Source organism: Ranitomeya imitator, chromosome 9 (assembly GCF_032444005.1).
Source record: "Ranitomeya imitator isolate aRanImi1 chromosome 9, aRanImi1.pri, whole genome shotgun sequence".
Lineage (NCBI taxonomy): Eukaryota > Metazoa > Chordata > Amphibia > Anura > Dendrobatidae > Ranitomeya > Ranitomeya imitator.
The window spans coordinates 121,020,576-121,043,642 of record NC_091290.1 but is presented as its reverse complement, the minus strand read 5'-3'; the positions used below and the strand labels follow the sequence as shown (position 1 = coordinate 121,043,642).

The window sequence follows — 23,067 nt, the reverse complement described above, 5'->3', positions numbered from 1 at the left end:
CCTAACTTTTTGCTGCTGAGGAACAAACCTTTTTTATCGCCAATATGAGATCCATGATTAAGGAGAAAGTACAAAGCACGGTCTCCAGTTCTTTTCCCCCTCAAACCATTCAGGGCACAACCCATCATAAAAGAGCTAGATGGGAAATGGAGGAATCATCAGAAGAGGAAGAGGGTTCCTGATACTCTGGTCAGGGTTTGGAAGGAGAAGCTGTTAAACCTCACATCCGACCAGAAGAGCAAAAAAAGTATAATTTTTCATCTAAGGACACTGTTGATTTATTACGTGCAGTACGGAGGAGTATCCTGAAAATAGAGGATACTTTGGTGGCTCACTGAACACAAGACGAGATGTTTGGAAAACGGAGAACTCTGAGGAACAAAGTGTTCCCAGTCAACAAACATATCAAGGCCATGATCACGGAATGGGAAGACGCAGAAAAGATGCTTGTCTTTCTCAGAGGTCATCTTTGAGCCCCTTTGATCTAGAGGAAGTCAAAGTTTGGAAAGAGATCCCAAAAATTTGACATTTCTATTGCCAGAATGGAAAGGATGTCCTCAGTCACCTTTTGAAGAGTCTTCATGTCTCCAGGATGTTATGGATAGAAAGGCAGAGGGCTTGCTAAGAAGAACATGGGAGGCATCAACAGCCGTCATTACGGCCAACATAGCCTCCAGCTCTGTAGCTAGGTCCATGTGTTTATCGACAAGCTTGGCTAAATTAAATGCTAGTACTCCCTGGGAGATTGTATTAGAGTCCCTTCCCATGCTAAAAACAGCGGCAGGGTTCATGTCAGATGCTTCGGCAGAATTGATAAGGTTTGTAGCCAGAATCAACTTCCTTTCTAAATTAGCTAGGCGGGCAGTCTGGTTAAAAACCTGGTCGGGGATAGACATTCCAAAAGCAAGCTATTCTCCTTTCCATTTTGGTCCCATGTTAGATGAGATACTGGAAAAGGCATCTGAAAAAAATTCCCAGAGGAAAGGCCTAGGAGATATCATGCCTTTCGTAGGTCCAGTCTGTCCCAGAGACAAGAATTCAAGGGGAAAGGAAAAACGGGAAGGTGGAGTTACCCCCAAGGGGGAGGTTAGGGTAGAGGTGCCCAGTTTAGTTCAGGGCCATCCGCAAGACTTTGACGTCAGGGTAGTTGGGGGGGAGGCTTCAATTCTTTCTTGGGGGTTGGCAGGCCATCTCATAGAAGGCTACAGGATAGAACTTACTTAGCCCTCTTCAGAAAAATTTCGCCTAACCATCCCTCAATCTCCAACCTTCCTAAATAGACTCTTAGGGGACGTCAGGGATCTGATATCGTCCTGAGCAGTTTTTCCAGTACCCCACTCAGAAATTTGTCAGGGCCACTATTTCAGTCTCTTCTCCATAAAGAAGCCCTCAGGGAAGTTTTATGCCATTATAAGCTCATATCCAGTGGGTCAGGTACAGAAAGTTCAACATGGAGACCATAAAATCAGCTATTCGCGTTAATAGGAAAGAATTCAGTAATGTGCACCTTAGATCTAAAAGATGCATATTCGCATGTGGCTATCCCACTTGCCGACGGTTCCTGAGGCTAGCACTAGAACTTCAGGAGATAATTCAGCACTTCCAGTGCCTTCTGTTCAGCCTATCCTTGTCCCCTAGGATATGTAAAAATCTAATGACTGAGGTTGTGGCTTCTTTGAGGAGAGAAGGGATATTATCTCCCCATACTTGGATAATCTTCTTTTGGTGGTGCATCATCTCAACTATCATCTCTCGGAGACTATCCTCTCAGTAAAAAGTCTTCTTTGGTTCATAAACTGAGAAAAGTCCAATTTATAGAAAGACACGCGAAAGGTGTTTGTGGGAGTTCTCCTCGACTCTCATCTGAGGACAATCTTTTTGCCCCCTCTAAGAATAGAAGTCAGGAGCAGAGTTCAATCTTTCCAGAGGAAAAAGCGAGTGTCATTCAGATACACAATAAGGATTTCTCCATCGCCACATTGGGGGACACAGGACTGTGGGGGTATGCTGCTGCCACTAAGTAAATACAAAAAGGGTTAGCTCCTCCTCTGCAGTATACATTGCCTACTGGCTCCGGATAATACCAGTTCTTGCTTAGTGTCTGTAGGAGGCACACTGCGTCTGTTTTTCTCCAGACGTTCTTATTTTTTATTTTTAACTTTGCGCAAGAGGGTGATGGGGCGACGGACCCTTTTAAGGGGGCCGTTCTCCCCCAAAACCTCAACAGGCGAGCACGGCGAGTTTACTCCCCATACCCTCTCCTGCGACGTGGGATGTTCGGCCGTGAAATCCTAGGGGAGCGAACCCTTAGGATACACAGAGGCCATCTTCCATGAGCACAGTCCGGCCGCCCTCCCTCTGCACCGCCACTGAAGAACAGCGTTGCTGCAAGGAGCTTCACAGTCCCTCTCCATCTTCTCATCAAGAGGGCGGCGGATCGAGGTTGACTGCACCCCCCTCATACTTAGCATAAAGAGGACCATAAGCGGTGAGTCTGGCAGGGGTGGGGGGGCTCCCGAGCGCACTGCGGGCTCGGCTGCATCTTGCGGCCGGGCACTGCTAATTTAGACCCCAGCTTCGGCCCCAGCTAGGCCGTGTCTACGCCCACAGTGCGCGTCAAGCGCGAGGGCCCGCCCACCAGTTTAGCGCTTCTCGCACAGTCTCTCGGCGGCCATCTTGGACACGAGGAGCTTAGGATGCCAGCGACACCTTCTCCTCCCGGTCACAGCGCGGCATCAGGACACAGGACCTAGGTAGGTGCACTGCACACTGACACAGGCCCTCATACTCCTGCACACAGTGCTCCGCTTTATTAGCTGCACAAGTGCCCCACATCAGCCCTGCACGGAGGTTAACAGACAACGTGTCTCTGCCTAAACCCTCCAAAAAATCTGCAAAAACACATACGGTGTTCTTCACTTCTTGCACCTCCTGTCAGGCTGCCCTACCAAGCGGGCATACTGCTCCGCTCTGTAATGCTTGTGACCCTAAATGCGCTCAGGAGCCCCCAGCTGCAAACGAGCCCGCGGTGACCAGTCCCCCTGAGTGGGCTTTGTCACTTCGCAATCTATAGCTTCTTTGACTAAAGCTATCGAGTCCCTCCAGGAGCAGGACCACTAAGGCCTCTTTCACACTTGCGTCGTTTGGCATCCGTCGCAGTCTGTCGTTTTTGGAAAAAAACAGATCCTGCAAATGTGCTCGCAGGATGCGTTTTTTCCCATAGACTTGTATTAGCGACGGATGGCCACACGTCACGTCCGTCGTGCAACGGATCCGTCGTGTTTTGGCGGAGCGGCGGCATAAAAAAATGTTCAAGTGAACTTTTTTTATCTGTCGTGTCCGCCATTTTCTACCGTGTATGCGCTGCTGAAACTCCCTCCCCCCCCCCCCCTCCTCCCCGGACTTCAGAATGGGCAGCGGATGCGTTGAAAAACTGCATCCGCTGCCCACGTCATGCAGAAATTTCACAACGTGCGTCGGTACGTCGGCCCGACGCATAGCAACGGACCCGTACCGACGCAAGTGTGAAAGAGGCCTAATCCGCCTATTCAGGAAACTTCCCCTACGGCTGCGGAATCTTCAGCCTGCAGGGGCCGCTCTCATTCTAAGCACAAGCGGCTGTCTAGGAAGCGTGCCCGTAGCTCGTCCCCAGGCTCTCTGGAGCCTCTGCGTCCGTTAGCTCCGCTTCCCGCTCTTGCTCCCCAGGCACCTCTTCCGACCAGGACTCTGATCCTAAGGGCTTGTTTCCACTTGCGAGATATACGTCCGAGTCTCGCATGTGGAAACGAAGCTCTGGTGCCGGCACTCCAGAGCGAAGCATGCGGCCGCATAGGAACACATGGAGCTGCACGCTCCGCTCCCGAGTGCCGGCACCAGAGCTTCGTTTCCACATGCGAGACACGGACATGTTTCACGCAAATGGAAACAAGCCCTAAGTCTGATGAGCCTCTAGATCTGAAGTCGCCAGGTTTTCAGAGCTCTATAGATAGTCTCATTGAGGCCGTCAACCAGTCCCTTCAGGTTGATGAGGAACCGGCGACCTCCAGTACGGATAATTTGATGTCCTTCAAAAGGACCAAACACAGGGTGTTTGCCAATCACCCGGAGTTCCAGGACCTAGTCCAGCGACATAGGGAGCGTCTAGACAAACGCTTTCAAGGCCAGAGGTCTCTGGAGTCCAAATATCCTTTTTCTCCTAATCTCCGCAAACAATGGACAGAATCCCCCTCCTGTGGATCCTCCTGTTTCACGTTTGTCCTCTAAAACCCTTCTATCCGTGCTGGACGGATCTTCTATCAAAGATCCCACAGATCGCCTAGTTGACAGTTTCGCCCGTTCAGCTTTTGAGGCTTCAGGCTCGGCACTCTTCCCCTCCTTCGTGGCTACCTGGGTAGCCAAAGCCGTAACTTGTTGGGCAGACTCTCTGCATAAGGCTACGTTCACATTCCCGTCTTTGGACGCAGCGTCGTGGACGCAACGCACGAAAGACGCATGTGAAACGCAGGCTTTTTTTACGCATGCGTTATATATATATATATATATATATATATATATATATATATATATATATATATATATATATATATATATATTTATTAGTGTCTTTTCAGTGTCTAGACACCGTCTATACACTTTAATTAAAGAACGCATGCGTCGTACAACGCACAACAACACAAGTACTTGCGTCTTCTGCGTTGCCAATACACTTCAATGGGGTTTTTGACGCATCAACGACGCAAATGCGACGCATGCGTGTTTTTTTTTAAAATTTTGGACGCAGAAAAAAATGCAACATGTTGCGTTTGCCACGCCCTGGCAGGTGCGTCGAAACGACGCATGCGTCGCGAAACGCATGACAACGCATGCCCATGCGTCCCCAATGTTAAAGATAGGGACGCATAACGCATGCGTTGTTTTGCGGCGATGACGCTGCGTCCAAAGACGCGAATGTGAACGTACCCTAAGGCCTTACAGAACTGTGATTTTCCTTCTGACATAGCAGAACTAGCAAATCAAATTTCCTTGGCTGGCGATTACTTAATAAACGCTTCCCTGGACGCGGCAAACTGCTCTGCACTTACGGCCTCAAACACTGTGGCGATTAGGAGAGTGCTATGCTTGAGGAACTGGCGAGCGGACTCCGCATCTAAAAAGTCCCTCACGTCTCTGCCATATCTTAGTGGCCATCTCTTTGGTGAAAAGCTGGACAAGCTGATTTCAGACGCTACAGGGGGGAAAAGTACTTCCCTTCCCCAGCAGAGATTGACAACCGTTCCGACGACAGCCGCAGGCTCGTTTTTGGCCCTTTCGTGGAACTTACGCATGGCATTCCACAGCCAGTTCCCCTGGTTCGGGGCGCCGGCAGAGACAAAAGCCCTCAGGCTTCATCCAGGCCCAACCATTCCTGGAAGGGCCGCTCCACACAGTCTAGGTCCAGGGGATCCAGACCCCAACGATCTTCTTGTAAATGACTCACAACCTCGTCCGGATGACACCGGCAAAATAGACGGACGCCTTCTTTTGTTTCGTCATGCCTGGCTCGCAGTCGTTCACGATGAGTGGGTCAGGGATCTGGTGTCCTCCGGTTACAAAATCGATTTTTCCTTTCCTCCTGCAACCCGGTTCTTCACTTCCCTCCCGAAGCGGGAATGCGCACTCGGGCTTTTTCCCAGGCCATCGAGTCGCTCCGCCAAGATGGAGTGATTGTCCGTGTCCCAGAGGACGAAAGGTTTGGCGGTTTTTATTCAAATCTGTTTATGGTCCCCAAAAAGGATTGAACAGTTAGGCCCATCCTGGACCTAAAGCTCTTGATCAGATTTGTCTAAGTCCGTCATTTCAGGATGGAATCCCTCCGTTCCGTCATTGCCTCGATGGAATAAGGTGAATTCTTAACATCCATCGACATCCGGGATGTGTTCCTCCACATCCCAATCTTCCCACCTCACCAAAGGTTTCTTCGCTTCGCCGTCGGACAGGAATATTTTCAGTTCACGGCCTTGCCTTTCGGCCTCGCCACCGCCCCCAGAGTTTTCACAAAGGTCATGGCGGTGGTCATAGCCATTCTACATTCTTGGGGTCTAGTCGTGCTTCCCTACCTAGACGACTTACTGGTCAAAGGCCCATCTTTCCAAGACTGCGAGGAGTGCGTCCGCATTTCTTAAGATACTTTTTCTCGGCTCGGCTGGTTGGTCAATTTAGAAAAGTCACCTCCTGTTCCGGCCCAATGGATCTCCTTCCTGGGCATGACCCTGGACACCTCCCTAGGGTCGGTGCTTCTTCCTCGGGACAAGGTCCTGGCTCTTCAACAGGGGGTCTGGAAGCTTCTCCAGCAGTCTCCCTGTTCCATCCGTTTCGGCATGAGGATTCTTGGGAAAATGGTGGCAGCAATGGAGGTGATTCCATTTGCGCAACTAAACCTTCGTCCCCTCCAGCACGCTCTGCTGGACGCATGGGACGGGAGTCCGTTTGCCCTCGACCGTCTGTGTCCTCTCTCTTCTCGAGTCAAGCAGACTCTAATGGTGGACGCTCCGATCCTCTCTTCAGGGAAGGTCCTTTCTCCCAGTCCATTGGCTGGTAGTCACTACCGATGCCAGCCTCCTAGGCTGGGGAGCGGTCTTTTGCCATCACACTGCGCCGGGAACCTGGACTCATCACGAGTCTCGCCTTCCAATCAATATCCTGGAGATACGTGCGATTCGGCTGTCCCTAAAGCGGTTCCATCATCTCCTAGCAGGCCGCCCCATCCGTATCCAGTCGGACAATGCCACGGCTGTGGCTTATGTAAACCTAGTCACTTGGAGTCAGTTTCGCCTTCCTTACCTGTCCCCACCCCTGCCCCTGCTTCCCAGAGTCATCAGGAAGATCAGGGCCGAGGGTGTCCCGGTAATTCTCATCGCCCCGGGCCTCGCCGGGCGTGGTATGCAGAGCTGGTCCAACTCATCGCAGACGTTCCTTGGCGCCTACCAGATCATCCAAATCTACTTTCTCAGGGACCGATCTACCACCAGAACTCGGGCCCTGTGTTTGACGGCTTGGTCGTTAAATCCTGGGTTCTGACTCAAGCAGGTTTTTCCCGTGAGGTAGTTTCCACCTTGATCAATGCCGGAAAGCCGGTGTCATCTCGCATCTACCATCGGACCTGAAGGATCTTCTTTGATTGTTGCAGAAGCAGAGGTCGCCCTCTGATGGTTTTCAACATCCCTACCATCCTGGATTTCCTCAATCCGGTCTGGACTCGGGGCTTTCGCCGAGTTCCCTTAAAGGGCAGGTCTCAGCCTTGTCAGTCCTTTTTCAACGAAAAATTGCTTCCAAACCTCAGGCCAGAACGTTCTTTTAGGGAGTGTCTCTCGTGGTGCCTCCCTACAAAGCGCCTCTAGAGGCTTGGGACCTTAATCTGGTCCTAGGTGTCCTGCAGGAATCTCCCTTCGAGCCGTTGCAGGACATCTCTCTACCTCTTTTTTTTTCGTGGAAGGTGGACTTTCTCGTTGGTATTACCTCGATCAGACGAGTGTTGGAGTTGGCTGCTCTTTCCTGTCGGACGCCGTTCCTTACGTTTCACCGGGACAAGGTGGTCCTCAGACCATCCCCTACCTTCCTCCCAAAGGTGGTGTCTTCCTTCCACCTCAATGAGGATATCGTACTTCCGTAATTTTGTTCTGCTCTAACGCACCGCGTAGAGAAGGCTCTTCACTCCCTGGATCTTGTCAGAGCTCTCCGGAAGTACGCATCTACGACGGCACCTTTTCGACAGACGGATGCTCTGTTCGTGTTCCCGGCGGGACACCGGAAGGGACTGGCCGCTTGTAAGTCGACAATCGCCAGACTGATTCGGTTGACTATTCAAGAAGCTTACCGCATCAGAGGCAAGCCTATCCCTGCGGGTCTCAGAGCACACTCCACTCGGTCGGTGGGTGCTTCCTGGGCCATTCGGAATCAAGCGTCTGCAGAGCAGATTTGCAAAGTGTCGACGTGGTCTAGCCTGCACACCTTTTCAAAGCATTACAATGTCCATACTCAGGCATCTTCAGATGCAAGCCTGGGTAGGCGTATTCTGCAGGCAGCAGTAGCGCACCTGTAGGCAGCAGGTGCCAGAGGTTAACACTGTTTGGTTATTTCCCGCCCAGGGACTGCTTTTGGACGTCCAACGGTCCTGTGTCCCCCAATGTGGCGATGGAGAAATAGGGATTTTTGTGTACTCACCGTAAAATCCTTTTCTCCGAGCCACTCATTGGGGGACACAGCACCAACCCCTGTTTTGGCTTGTTGCCTAAGATGAGTGTTTTAGTCTCTGACATGCTGTTCCTACAGTTAAATCTAGTTAATCTCCTACTGCTTTGCTACGAACTGGTATTATCCGGAGCCAGTGGGCGGTGTATACTGCAGAGGAGGAGCTAACCCTTTTTTTATTAACTTAGTGTCATCCTCCTAGTGGCAGCAACATACACCCACGGTCCTGTGTCCCCCAATGAGTGGCTCGGAGAAAAGGATTTTACGGTGAGTACACAAAAATCCCTATTTTGAGATTGATTACCTTCTGCATCCGAAAAGTGCAGTTGAGCCAAGCCAATTCCAGAGTCTTGCAGGAAGCAATTCTAACAGCCTGGAACAGATACCATCATCTTTATGTTTAGTTTTATGTTTTTAGTTTGTAAGCTGTCGTCTATCCATGAGTTAGGGGATAACTTCTTGATCTCGGGGAGGAGGGGGGGGGGGGGGTCCGACCTGTGGAACCGTCACAGATCCTGCGAACAGGGGCATTCCTGTGTGAATTTACTTATTTGTTGTACTCCCTTTTATATATTGCCATTAATTCCACAGCATTTACAGACCTCATCCTTTCTGTCCCCATTGGGTCTCACAGATTTACTATAATTTTCAGTAGAAGTGATGGCTCTAAACCATCTATGAGCTGCTGACCTAGTATTTAGTTCAGTCAGAGCAAATCGTGCCACATTAATTAAGAGGCGTGAACTTCCAACTTTAGCCAACTTCCGGTAACAACTGACGTATGTAGTAAATTGTGGCAAAAAAATGTTTTCTTGGGGGCGCAGAGTTCCAGATGCTTCAGAGCTATAACTAACCAGACATAAGGTTCTAAAACATTGAGCACTTCCACTGTGGAGCTAAAGAGTGAAGTGATGCTTAAATATAGGGAATTCTTGGTACCTCCTGCATTTTTCAATGGTTTTGTAACTTTTTCCACCTCCTAAGTGTTGTTTGCAGGGTGTTTTTCATTTTTTTTTCTTATGTATCTTTATAGCCATTTCAATCATATCAGTCAAGATCGGCTCCAGAGGAAAGCTGCATGCCCACAACTGGTAAGTGACTTCCGACTGTAATCTCTTGGGGGGGAGTCTATTGACCAGATCCATGATTGTGATGTCTCCAAGTGCCTCCAACCAAGTCCATCATCCGTGGTAACAAAGGGGACCTGTTGGTAAAGAAGAGTCGGGGGGGGGGGGGGTGAGACACTGGCAGGGACCCATTATACAATGTGGCTTGAATTCTGTAAATATTATCTCCTTTTTTCCCCTTACCAGTAAATCAAAGAGGAGATTCTAAAAGAATGAAAGAAAAGGCGCGAGTACGTCAAGCAATGTTGGAAACATTAGGAGACGGCCCTCTTCCAGCGCTGGAGTGTGCAGATTACAAGGTAATTACGTCCAAGCTTTCTAAAGAGCACGTACTCTTAATACATATAATTTATTTTTTGTGTGTGTATATATATATATATATATATATATATATATATATATATATATATATATATATATATATATATATAAGTATATATATACAGTGGGGCAAAAAAGTATTTAGTCAGTCAGCAATAGTGCAAGTTCCACCACTTAAAAAGATGAGAGGCGTCTGTGATTTACATCATAGGTAGACCTCAACTATGGGAGACAAACTGAGAAAAAAAAATCCAGAAAATCACATTGTCTGTTTTTTTAACATTTTATTTGCATATTATGGTGGAAAATAAGTATTTGGTCAGAAACAAACAATCAAGATTTCTGGCTCTCACAGACCTGTAACTTCTTCTTTAAGAGTCTCCTCTTTCCTCCACTCATTACCTGTAGTAATGGCACCTGTTTAAACTTGTTATCAGTATAAAAAGACACCTGTGCACACCCTCAAACAGTCTGACTCCAAACTCCACTATGGTGAAGACCAAAGAGCTGTCAAAGGACACCAGAAACAAAATTGTAGCCCTGCACCAGGCTGGGAAGACTGAATCTGCAATAGCCAACCAGCTTGGAGTGAAGAAATCAACAGTGGGAGCAATAATTAGAAAATGGAAGACATACAAGACCACTGATAATCTCCCTCGATCTGGGGCTCCACACAAAATCCCACCCCGTGGGGTCAGAATGATCTCCAAGAACGGTGAGCAAAAATCCCAGAACCATGCGGGGGGACCTAGTGAATGAACTGCAGAGAGCTGGGACCAATGTAACAAGGCCTACCATAAGTAACACACTATGCCACCATGGACTCAGATCCTGCAGTGCCAGACGTGTCCTAATGCTTAAGCCAGTACATGTCCGGGCCCGTCTGAAGTTTGTTAGAGAGCATTTGGATGATCCAGAGGAGTTTTGGGAGAATGTCCTATGGTCTGATGAAACCAAACTGGAACTGTTTGGTAGAAACACAACTTGTCGTGTTTGGAGGAAAAAGAATACTGAGTTGCATCCATCAAACACCATACCTACTGTAAAGGATGGTGGTGGAAACATCATGCTTTGGGGCTGTTTCTCTGCAAAGGGGCCAGGACGACTGATCCGGGTACATGAAAGAATGAATGGGGCCATGTATCGTGAGATTTTGAGTGCAAACCTCCTTCCATCAGCAAGGGCATTGAAGATGAAACGTGGCTGGGTCTTTCAACATGACAATGATCCAAAGCACACCGCCAGGGCAACGAAGGAGTGGCTTCGTAAGAAGCATTTCAAGGTCCTGGAGTGGCCTAGCCAGTCTCCAGATCTCAACCCTATAGAAAACCTTTGGAGGGAGTTGAAAGTCCGTGTTGCCAAGCGAAAAGCCAAAAACATCACTGCTCTAGAGGAGATCTGCATGGAGGAATGGGCCAACATACCAACAACAGTGTGTGGCAACCTTGTGAAGACTTACAGAAAACGTTTGACCTCTGTCATTCCCAACAAAGGATATATTACAAAGTATTGAGATGAAATTTTGTTTCTGACCAAATACTTATTTTCCACCATAATATGCAAAAAAAATTATAAAAAAACAGACAATGTGATTTTCTGGATTTTTTTTCTCAGTTTGTCTCCCATAGTTGAGGTCTACCTATGATGTAAATTACAGACGCCTCTCATCTTTTTAAGTGGTGGAACTTGCACTATTGCTGACTGACTAAATACTTTTTTGCCCCACTGTATATATATATATATTACAGTACAGACCGAAACTTTGGACACACCTTCTCATTTAAAGATTTCTCTGTATTTTCATGACTATGAAAATTGTACACTCAAACTGAAGGCATCAGAACTATGAATTAACACATGTGAAATTATATAACAAAAAAGTGTGAAACAACTGAAGATGTCTTATATTCTAGGTTCTTCAAAGTAGCCACCTTTTGCATTGATGACTGCTTTGCACACTCTTGGCATTCTCTTCATGAGCTTCAAGAGGTAGTCACCGGGAATGGTCTTCCAACAATATTGAAGGAGTTCCCAGAGATGCTTAGCACTTGTTGGCCCTTTTGCCTTCACTCTGCGGTCCAGCTCACCCCAAACCATCTCGATTGGGTTCAGGTCTGGTGACTGTGGAGGCCAGGTCATCTGGTGTAGCGCCCCATCACTCTCCTTCTTGGTCAAATAGCCCTTACACAGTCTGGAGGTGTGTTTGGGGTCATTGTCTTGTTGAAAAACAAAATGATAGTCCAACTAACCGCAAACCGGATGGAATAGCATGCGGCTGCAAGATGCGGTGGTAGCCATGCTGGTTCAGTATACCTTCAATTTTGAATAAATCCCCAACAGTGTCACCAGCAAAGCACCACCACACCTCCTCCTCCATGCTTCAGGGTGGGAACCAGGCATGTAGAGTCCATCTGTTCACCTTTTCTGCATCGCACAAAGGCACGGTGGTTGGAACCAAAGATCTCAAATTTGGTCTCATCCGACCAAAGCACAGATTTCCACTGGTCTAATGTCCATTCCTTGTGTTCTTTAGCCCAAATAAGTCTCTTCTCCTTGTTGCCTGTCCTTAGCAGTGGTTTCCTAGCAGCTATTTTACTATGAAGGCCTGCTGCACAAAGTCTCCTCTTAACAGTTGTTGTAGAGAAGTGTCTGCTGCTAGAACGCTGTGTGGCATTGACCTGGCATCTAATCTGAGCTGCTGTTAACCTGCGATTTCTGAGGCTGGTGACTCGGATAAACTTATCCTCAGAAGCAGAGGTGACTCTTGGTCTTCCTTTCCTGGGGAGGTCCTCATGTGAGCCAGTTTTTGTAGCGCTTGATGGTTTTTGCAACTGCACTTGGGGACACTTTCAAAGTTTTCCCAATTTTTCGGACTGACTGACCTTCTTTTGTTAAAGTAATGATGGCCACTTGTTTTTCTTTACATAGCTGCTTTTTTCTTGCCATAATACAAATTCTAACAGTCTATTCAGTACAGTAGGACTATCAGCAGTGTATCCACCAGACTTCTGCACAACACAACTGTAACGGGGTCTACTGTGCTGTAGTACCTCTTTTCAGCACCCCCCGTGTTTCAGGAGGTCCACTCTGCTTTTGCTGGATTCTGAATGAAGGACGCTGGCTGGAATTCCTTGATTACGTGAGAGCATATAAAAGCTGACTGCTACTCCACGTATTTCCAGTCTAAAAGAACCCACTTTATTCACAGCACACAGAATATATAACACAGATACACAGGGCAGGCCAATAGAAAAAGCAGGCCAGACATACATTACAATAGCAGGGGGCCGGAGCCTGCTGATATTTACTGTGGGAATTACAAAGGTGGGGGAGGTCAGAAGGAGAATATTTTGTCCCCTCTGACCAGGGGCGCAGCCTGTGGACTGATGCATTTCACACGGAACCTATTATACATAATATATACTGCATAACATATTCTTGGTGCTGGGGGTTCTGTAACAACAACTGATGGTCCCAAACCCATTTATAAGGCAAGAAATCCCACTTATTAAACCTGACAGGGCACACCTGTGAAGTGAAAACGATTCCTGGTGACTACCTCTTGAAGCTCATCAAGAGAATGCCAAGAGTGTGCAAAGCAGTCATCTAAGCAAAAGGTGGCTGCTTTGAAGAACCTGGAATATAAGACATAATTTCAGTTGTTTCATAGTCATGAAAATACAGAAAAATCTTTAAATGAGAAGGTGTGTCCAAATTTTGGTCTGTGTATGTATATATATATATATATATATATATATATATATATATATATATATATATATATATATATATATATATATATATATATATATATATATATATATATATAATTCACAGTGGCTTCTGAAAGTGCTCCACATACACACACACACATTTTCCCTTGGCATTCTTAGTGGTTTACTAGTTAACTATCTGGAATTTTACTGTTTGATTTTTTTTTTATGAGGGAGAAGATCAGTTGATGTAAATAGCATGCCTACAATAGTGAACATTTAGGCTGTGTGCACACGATGCAGATTTGGTGCAGAATTTTCTGCATAAAATCTGCACTAAATCTGCATCTCCTGGCAGAATCCGCAGATGCGTTTTTTATGCGTTTTTATGCGTTTTTTATGCGTTTTTTTTTTTGTGCAGATTTTACCAATGGATTTCTATTATGGAGGGGTGCAGAAACGCTGCAGAACTGCACAAAAGAAATGACATGCACTTCTTTGAAATCTGCAGCGTTTCTGCGCAGATTTTTCTGCACCATGTGCACGGCTTTTTTTTTTTTTTTTTCACATTGATTTACATTGTACTGTGATCACAGTGCAGTTCTGCAGCAGAAAAATCTGCTGCAGTTCTGCACTAAATCTGCATCGTGTGCACATACCCTTAGTTTTCTTTTTATTGTGAAGTAAACAACAAACAGAACAAAGTAACTGACAACTTCAGTGTGCATAACTATTCATTTAACCCCCACCTCCCCTTAAAGTCAGTTCTTCGTAGAGCCTCCTTTAGCAGCAATTACAGCTGCAGTTCGCATCGGATAAGTCTGGGCTTTCCATATCTTGCCACTGGGATATTTCCCATTCCTCAAGGGAAATCTGCTCCAGCTCCTTCACATTAGATGTTTTCTTCTGGCGAACAACAATCTTAAGGTCTGGAATCTGACTAGGCCCCTCCAAAACATTTACACGTTTGCCCTTAAACCACTCCAGTGTTGCTTTATGGTCATTGTCTTGTTGGAAGATGAACATCCGTCCCAATCTCAAATCACTGACCGATGAAACAGGCATTGCTCAAGAATACCCCCGCATTTCGCACCATCCATCTTCTCAAATCAGACCATGTTCCTGTCCCTGATGCCGAAAAACATCCCCACTGCATGATGCTGCCACCACCATGTTTCACTGTGGGGATGGTATTCTTGGGGTGATGAACTGTTGGTTTGACGACAGACAGCATTTATCTTGGTGGCCGAAAAGTTAAAATTTTGGTCTCATTTGACCACAGCACCTTCCTCCATACATTAGGGGAATGCCCCACACGTCTTTTGGCAAACTCACAGCGAGACTTAAAATTTTTGTGTGTAAGTAAAGCCTTTCTTCTGGCCACTTTTCCATAAAAGCCACCTCTATGGAGTGTACAGCTTATTTTGGTAGTATGGACAGATACTCCAGTCTCTGCTCGGGAACTCTGCAGCTCTTTCCGTGTTATCTTTGGTCTCTGTGCTGCCTCTCTACCTAATAAGGTAGAGAAATTATCGAAAAATCACCATCTTCTTGTGTCACATCCTGATTAGTTCTTTGGAGGTCCTACAATTCCCTTTCCATCTCCCTTTCTTTTTATACTAAATTAGTTGTTTTAAACATTTTTGTTAATAAAAAATTGTTTTATTCTATTACCTTTTGCGTCACTTCCTACCTTATTCTCTCTAATTAATGCTCTACTTGCCCGGGCTGAGAGTTTGGGTGGACAGCCGTCTGTTGGCAGGTTTGTTGTGGTACGATGTTCTTTCCTTTTGATGACAATGGATTTGATGGTGCTCCGGAGGATCATCAGTGATTGGGATATTTTTTTTTTTTTATAATCCATCCCTGACTCGTATTTCTCAACAAGTCAACCCTGACTTGTTTGGAAATCTCCTTGGTTTTTATAGTGTTGTTTGGGAATCTGCTTGGTCTTCATGGTGTTGGGTTAGTGGTGACTCTTGTTAATGGTGTTGCAGCCTCTGTGGCCTTTCAGGAAAGGTAAAGTGTACACTGCGTGCAGAATTATTAGGCAAGTTTTATTTTCGAGGATTATTTTTATTATCGATCAACAACTATGTTCGCAATCAACCCAAAAGGCTCATAAATATCAAAGCTTAATATCTTTGGAAGTTGGAGTGGGTTTTTTTTAGATTTGGCTATCTTAGGAGGATATCTGTTTGTGCAGGTAACTATTACTGTGCAGAATTATTAGGCAACTTAATAAAAACCAAATAGATTCCCATCTCGCTTGTTTATTTTCACCAGGTAATCCAATATAACTGCACAAAATTTAGACGTAAACATTTCTAACATGCAAAAACAAAACCCCCAAAAATTAGTGACCAATATAACCACCTTTCTTTATGATGACACTCAGCAGCCTTCCATCCATAGATTCTGTCAGTTGCTTGATCTGTTTACGATGAACATTGCGTGCAGCAGCCACCACAGCCTCCAGACACTGCTCCGAGAGGTGTACTGAATTCCCTCCCTGTAGATCTCAAATTTTATGAGGGACCACAGGTTCTCTATGGGGTTCAGATCAGGTGAACAAGGGGGCCATGTCATTATTTTTTCTTCTTTGAGACCTTTACTGGCCAGCCACGCTGTGGAGTAGTTGGAGGCATGTGATGGAGCATTGTCCAGCATGAAAATCATGTTTTTTTCTTTATTGATACTGACTTCTTCCTGTACCAGTGTTTGAAGAAGTTGTCTTCCAGAAACTGGCAGTAGGTCTGGGAGTTGAGCTTCACTCCATCTTCAACCCGAAAAGGTCCCACAAGTTCATCTTTGATGATACCAGCCCATACCAGTACCCCACCTCCACCTTGCTGGCGTCTGAGTCAGAGTGGAGCTCTCTGCCCTTTACTGATCCAGCCTCTGCCCCATCCATCTGGCTCATCAAGAGTCACTCTCATTTCATCAGCCCATAAAACCTTTGAAAAGTCAGTCTTAAGATATTTCTTGGCCCAGTCTTGACATTTTAGCTTATGTTTCTTGTTCACAGGTGGTCGTTTTTCAGCCTTCCTTACCTTGGCCATGTCCTTGTATATTGCACACCTTGTGCTTTTTGTTACTCCAGTAACGTTGCAGCTCTGAAATATGGCAAAACTGGTGGCAAATGGCATCTTGGCAGCTTCACGCTTGGTTTTCCTCAATTCATGGGCAGTTATTTTGCGCCTTTTTTGCCCAACACGCTTCTTGCGACCCTGTTGGCCATTTGCCATGAAACGCTTGATTGTTCGGTGATCACGCTTCAAAACCTTGGCAATTTCAAGACTGCTGCATCCCTCTGCAAGACATCTCACAATTTGGGACTTTTCAGAGCCCGTCAAATCTCTCTTCTGACCCATTTTGCCAAAGGAAAGGAAGTTTCCTAATAATTAAGTACACCTTATATAGGGTTCTGATGTCATTAGACAACACCCCTCCTCATTACAGAGATGCACATCACCTGATTTACTTAATTGGTAGTTGGCTCTCAAGCGTGAACAGCTCAGAGTAGGAAAACATGTATAAAAAGTATCATGTGATCAAAATACAACTTGCCTAATAATTCTGCACACAGTGTATATACTGACAGACTTGTGACACTTAGGCTATATTCACACTTAGCGGTTTTTACCGCGGAACCGCCGCGATTTTGATGCTGCGGGTCCGCAGCAGTTTCCATAGCGTTTACAGTAACATGTAAACCCTATGGAAACCGCAAACCGCTGTGCACATGCTGCGGGAAAAACCGCGCGGGAACGCAGCGGTTTACAACCCGCAGCATGTCACTTCTTTGTGCAGAATCGCTGCGATTCTGCACCCATAGGAATACATTGAACCGCTTACTTCCCGCATGGGGCTGTGCCCACGTTGCGGGAAGTAAGCGGATAATGTGCGGGTGGTACCCGGGGTGGAGGAGAGGAGACTCTCCTCCAGGCCCTGGGAACCATATTTGGGGTTAAAAAATAAAAAATCTGGTTATACTCACCCTCTGATGTCCGGAGCTCCTGGGCGCTGCACGCGGCCGTCCGGTCAGAGTTGCTGTGCGACCAGGACCTGCGGTGACGTCGCGGTCACATGACCGTGACGTCACGAAGGGTCCTTCTCCCACAGCATCTTAGGAACCGGACCGCCGGGTGCAGCGCCCAGGAGATCCGGACATCAGAGGGTGAGTATAACCAATTTTTATTATTTTTAACATTACTATTGATGCTGCATATTGCTGCATAGGCAGCATCAATAGTATAGGCGGAAACCCGCAGCGGAAAACGCGGAACAAACCGCGATAAATCTGCAGGGAGAACCGCAGTTGTTTTGCCCTGCAGATTTATCAAATCCGCTGCGGGAGAACCCGCAGGGACCCGACGCAAGGTGTGAACATTACAGATAATAAATGGGAAATGTTTAAGAACATCCTAAATAGGCAGTGTAAGCGGTTTATACCTTGTGGGAATAAAAGGACTAGAAATAGGAAAAACCCAATGTGGCTAAACAAAGAAGTAAGACAGGCAATTAACAGTAAAAAGAAAGCATTTGCACTACTAAAGCAGGATGGCACCATTGAAGCTCTAAAAAACTATAGGGAGAAAAATACTTTATCTAAAAAACTAATTAAAGCTGCCAAAAAGGAAACAGAGAAGCACATTGCTAAGGAGAGTAAAACTAATCCCAAACTGTTCTTCAACTATATCAATAGTAAAAGAATAAAAACTGAAAATGTAGGCCCCTTAAAAAATAGTGAGGAAAGAATGGTTGTAGATGACGAGGAAAAAGCTAACATATTAAACACCTTCTTCTCCACGGTATTCACGGTGGAAAATGAAATGCTAGGTGAAATCCCAAGAAACAATGAAAACCCTATATTAAGGGTCACCAATCTAACCCAAGAAGAGGTGCGAAACCGGCTAAATAAGATTAAAATAGATAAATCTCCGGGTCCGGATGGCATACACCCACGAGTACTAAGGGAACTAAGTAATGTAATAGATAAACCATTATTTCTTATTTTTAGTGACTCTATAGCGACAGGGTCTGTTCCGCAGGACTGGCGCATAGCAAATGTGGTGCCAATATTCAAAAAGGGCTCTAAAAGTGAACCTGGAAATTATGGGCCAGTAAGTCTAACCTCTATTGTTGGTAAAATATTTGAAGGGTTTCTGAGGGATGTTATTCTGGATTATCTCAATGAGAATAACTGTTTAACTCCATATCAGCATGGGTTTATGAGAAATCGCTCCTGTCAAACCAATCTAATCAGTTTTTATGAAGAGGTAAGCTATAGGCTGGACCACGGTGAGTCATTGGACGTGGTATATCTCGATTTTTCCAAAGCGTTTGATACCGTGCCGCACAAGAGGTTGGTACACAAAATGAGAATGCTTGGTCTGGGGGAAAATGTGTGTAAATGGGTTAGTAACTGGCTTAGTGATAGAAAGCAGAGGGTGGTTATAAATGGTATAGTCTCTAACTGGGTCGCTGTGACCAGTGGGGTACCGCAGGGGTCAGTATTGGGACCTGTTCTCTTCAACATATTCATTAATGATCTGGTAGAAGGTTTACACAGTAAAATATCGATATTTGCAGATGATACAAAACTATGTAAAGCAGTTAATACAAGAGAAGATAGTATTCTGCTACAGATGGATCTGGATAAGTTGGAAACTTGGGCTGAAAGGTGGCAGATGAGGTTTAACAATGATAAATGTAAGGTTATACACATGGGAAGAGGGAATCAATATCACCATTACACACTGAACGGGAAACCACTGGGTAAATCTGACAGGGAGAAGGACTTGGGGATCCTAGTTAATGATAAACTTACCTGGAGCAGCCAGTGCCAGGCAGCAGCTGCCAAGGCAAACAGGATCATGGGGTGCATTAAAAGAGGTCTGGATACACATGATGAGAGCATTATACTGCCTCTGTACAAATCCCTAGTTAGACCGCACATGGAGTACTGTGTCCAGTTTTGGGCACCGGTGCTCAGGAAGGATATAATGGAACTAGAGAGAGTACAAAGGAGGGCAACAAAATTAATAAAGGGGATGGGAGAACTACAATACCCAGATAGATTAGCGAAATTAGGATTATTTAGTCTAGAAAAAAGACGACTGAGGGGCGATCTAATAACCATGTATAAGTATATAAGGGGACAATACAAATATCTCGCTGAGGATCTGTTTATACCAAGGAAGGTGACGGGCACAAGGGGGCATTCTTTGCGTCTGGAGGAGAGAAGGTTTTTCCACCAACATAGAAGAGGATTCTTTACTGTTAGGGCAGTGAGAATCTGGAATTGCTTGCCTGAGGAGGTGGTGATGGCGAACTCAGTCGAGGGGTTCAAGAGAGGCCTGGATGTCTTCCTGGAGCAGAACAATATTGTATCATACAATTATTAGGTTCTGTAGAAGGACGTAGATCTGGGTATTTATTATGATGGAATATAGGCTGAACTGGATGGACAAATGTCTTTTTTCGGCCTTACTAACTATGTTACTATGTTACTATGTAACATAGCCTTAGACTGCACACAGGTGACGTCCTGTCACCAAGAATGGAACTTATCAAGGCAGTTGCTTGTACCAGACATTTTTAGGGTCTCCTCACAAGGGTTGAATACATATGCACTTGCCAGTTTTTAGTTATTTGATCCCATAAAATTAAGTTTTTGCCTATATTTTTCTCACTTCACCAACTTAGACTATTTAGTGCCGATTCATCACACATAAGTCAGATTACAAAAATATTTTGTTGTAATGTAACAAAAAAGCCAAAGGGGTGAGCACTTGTTCACAAGCCAGTGTATAGGAACAAAAATGTCTTGAGCAATTAATTGGCCATCTCAGAAAACATGGCCACTTTATTGTTGTTGTTTGTTTTTCATAACTCGATCAGCATGCTGCAATTTTCTAATACTGACCCGAGACTTTGCCGCAAGAAGAAAGATCAGAAAAAAAACCCGCATTCTCTAATAATGTATTTCTTTTTCCCAGCACCTTCCTCGCTATCTAACATATACACTTTTCTATCTATTATTTCCATTATCAAACAGCTGGCTACTGCGTTCAATGGGGAGGCCGGTATTGCTAATGAAATTAAACCTTTCCACTGTGTGGTCAAGTTCTCCAGCACTCATATCCTTGAGTCGGTCCGATCCCTGGCACAGTCAGGTAACTCTGAGACGATGCCTACTTCCTTCATACTGATGACGTACAAGACATCTGTCTATAACCCATCCATGGTCTCGATTCTCAGGTTTATCAGAAGCTCCTGTTTCCAGCCTTTTCTCCTCTATAATCAGTAAAGGGAAGAACAAATTTAATGTCACGGAAAGGAAGGAATCATCTAGCAGCCAAGGCGTCAACTAAAGACAACTCTTCAACTTCCGAGCACCTGACAAACCCCTGGGGGCGAAACAAGAAGAATCCCAATTGTATGGTTTCTGCTTTCCGTAATTTTTCGCTATCTCTGACCCAGGCCTTTGTTTGTGAGGACTCCGAAGGGGCACAGGGAGGTTTTCCCAACATGTCAAAAAGTTCCTTGTTGAATACATAGTGCCTATTGGCAGCGAATGGGAAATTATGTAGTTAAAACAAGTATCCCATCTTTTTTTTTTTTTTTTTTTATTCACTGTTATTTCAATATATAAATTTGCCATTAAAAAATATTTTCTGGCCTGTCCCACAATGCCGATGACATGAATTTATTTTTTACATTCTTTGTTATATTATTTTTTTATTTTATTTTTTTTTTATGCAGCCATTTAGATATAGTTTTTTTTTAATTTTTTTACCTTTCTGGTTATATATTACACATTTACATTATATTGTTCATTTTCAGTTTTATTGGAATTCTGGGACATTTTTAATTTTCTTCACCATTTATTCAAAAAGCAGTTTTCCAAAATTCAATATTTTTTTTTTTTATTCTTATTTTTTTTTTTCTTACTCCGCAACTAACAAACTGCTCTTGACTCATCCAGTACGATCTCTCCCCCGCTGTCTGTGGCCTGTTGTCAGCGTGCAGCAACGACATCACGACTTCAGCACCTGACCGCTGCAGCCAGTCATTGAGCTTAGGCTGTCTTGTGCTGTTTACATTGGCATCACCGAGGAGCCCAGAGATTGGCTGCAGTGGTCACCGATGCAGGGGAAGCATTGCTGCTGTGGCAGGGGCTAAGTAAACTTCAGGCAAGCCTGGGGAGTTAAAAAAAAAAAAAAAATGTGGGGGAGTTCCTTTTAAAAACATGTCTGAGTTTATTAATTTTTAATAAACATCTCTGTTTTCTTTTGCGCTTATTTATTATCAGATTATCAGCTACAAATATCATAAAGGAGTTGGGTGGGAAGTAAGCTGCTGTGTATTTATTCTCTCCAATTGCCCCCTTTTCGGTGGTTTTGGGGACCACCGCCTTTTAGGATCACTTGATCTCATCTATCGGACTGGTCCCATCTTTTTTTCCATCTCGCTGGGTTCCGGTACATCGCTGTCAATAACATTAAAGCTTCTATATTTGTTGCGTTTTTCCATACACCCATTTTCTACGTTGTGCCTCGTCTTTGTCTTTCTACCTGTTAACTTGGTGTTTCTTTTTTTTTTTCATTAAAGATTTTATTTATGAACTGTTGATATTTTTGCATAAAGTTTTGAGCCAGTGGCAAATAAGTTAAATACATCATCGAATCCTGGGAACCGTGAATTCATCCTTTTCACTTTCTTAGGCCGGCTTCACACTCAGCGTATGAAAATACGGTCCGTATATTACGGCCGTAATACGCTGAAAAGTCCCGAAAATAGTGGTCCGTAGCTCCTCCGTAGGCAGGGTGTTTCAGCGTTTTTTGCGCATGGCATCCTCCGTATGTAATCCGTATGGCATCCGTACTGCGTGTTTTACTCTTCGCCACGACAGCACCCACTTTGAGAGAGGGACCCGCCCATAGGAACAGGAAACCTACAGAGACAAAAGGGCGGTCCCCCTCTCCTCCTCAGTTGGTTTCCTGTTCCTATCGGAAGAGATAGGGATTCCTACAGTTGGAGGTGGTTGGAGCACCTCCGTGTTACCTGACGCCTGGCACCCGCCTGTGTGGTCCTGCAGGGGCTGCGGCGGGGGAGCCACGGCACGCATCCTCCTCCCTCGTCTGTGGAGATCCGGCAGGTTCCGGGTGAACGAACCCGGCCTATGGAGGGCCCAGGTGTGGGGTATCGTCGGCCGCCAGCGACGCTGTAGAGGCGGCGGCGGCTGCATCGCGCGGTAAGTCCGCACTAATCTGTTGAACCGGAAGTGATTAGTACACTTCCGGTTCGCGGCAGGGGGAAAAAAAAAAAAAAAGACCGCGGTTTACAAATTCAGGCCGGGGACGCTGAGCAGATCGCTCACCATGCTGTCCCCGGCACATGAGGAGCTCCCACCTATGGTGGATGACAGCACAGAGAAAAGCAGCGCTAGATCGTCTGCAAAGAAGAGTGGTCGCTCCATGGCAGGGTCTGACACTCATTCCAGGACCAAGACGAAGAGTAGAGATACAGTACTACTCACACCCCACACAGCGGCTTCACCTCCAAGACCGGTATGATAATAGCTTCACTGGGTGAGTGTCTATAATCCTCTACCTATAAGCTGATCCCCTCCTTTTATACCTCTCCCCTTAGGCTAAGAAGACCAGTAAATC

General features: G+C 45.6%; 1 protein-coding gene across 2 annotated transcripts in view; it reads left to right on the top strand.

Annotated features, from left to right (window-relative positions):
- CENPN (centromere protein N) overlaps positions 1 to 21,984 on the top strand; it is a 32,107-nt gene extending 10,123 nt beyond the window's left edge. For both annotated transcript variants that reach the window (XM_069738788.1, XM_069738787.1), the window contains 4 exons: positions 9,260 to 9,317; positions 9,540 to 9,652; positions 20,451 to 20,568; positions 20,654 to 21,984. In XM_069738788.1, coding sequence (XP_069594889.1) covers positions 9,260 to 9,317; positions 9,540 to 9,652; positions 20,451 to 20,568; positions 20,654 to 20,766 — 402 coding nt within the window. In that variant the 3' untranslated portion in view covers positions 20,767 to 21,984. The remainder of the gene's footprint in view (positions 1 to 9,259; positions 9,318 to 9,539; positions 9,653 to 20,450; positions 20,569 to 20,653) is intronic.
- The last annotated feature ends 1,083 nt before the right edge of the window (positions 21,985 to 23,067 follow it).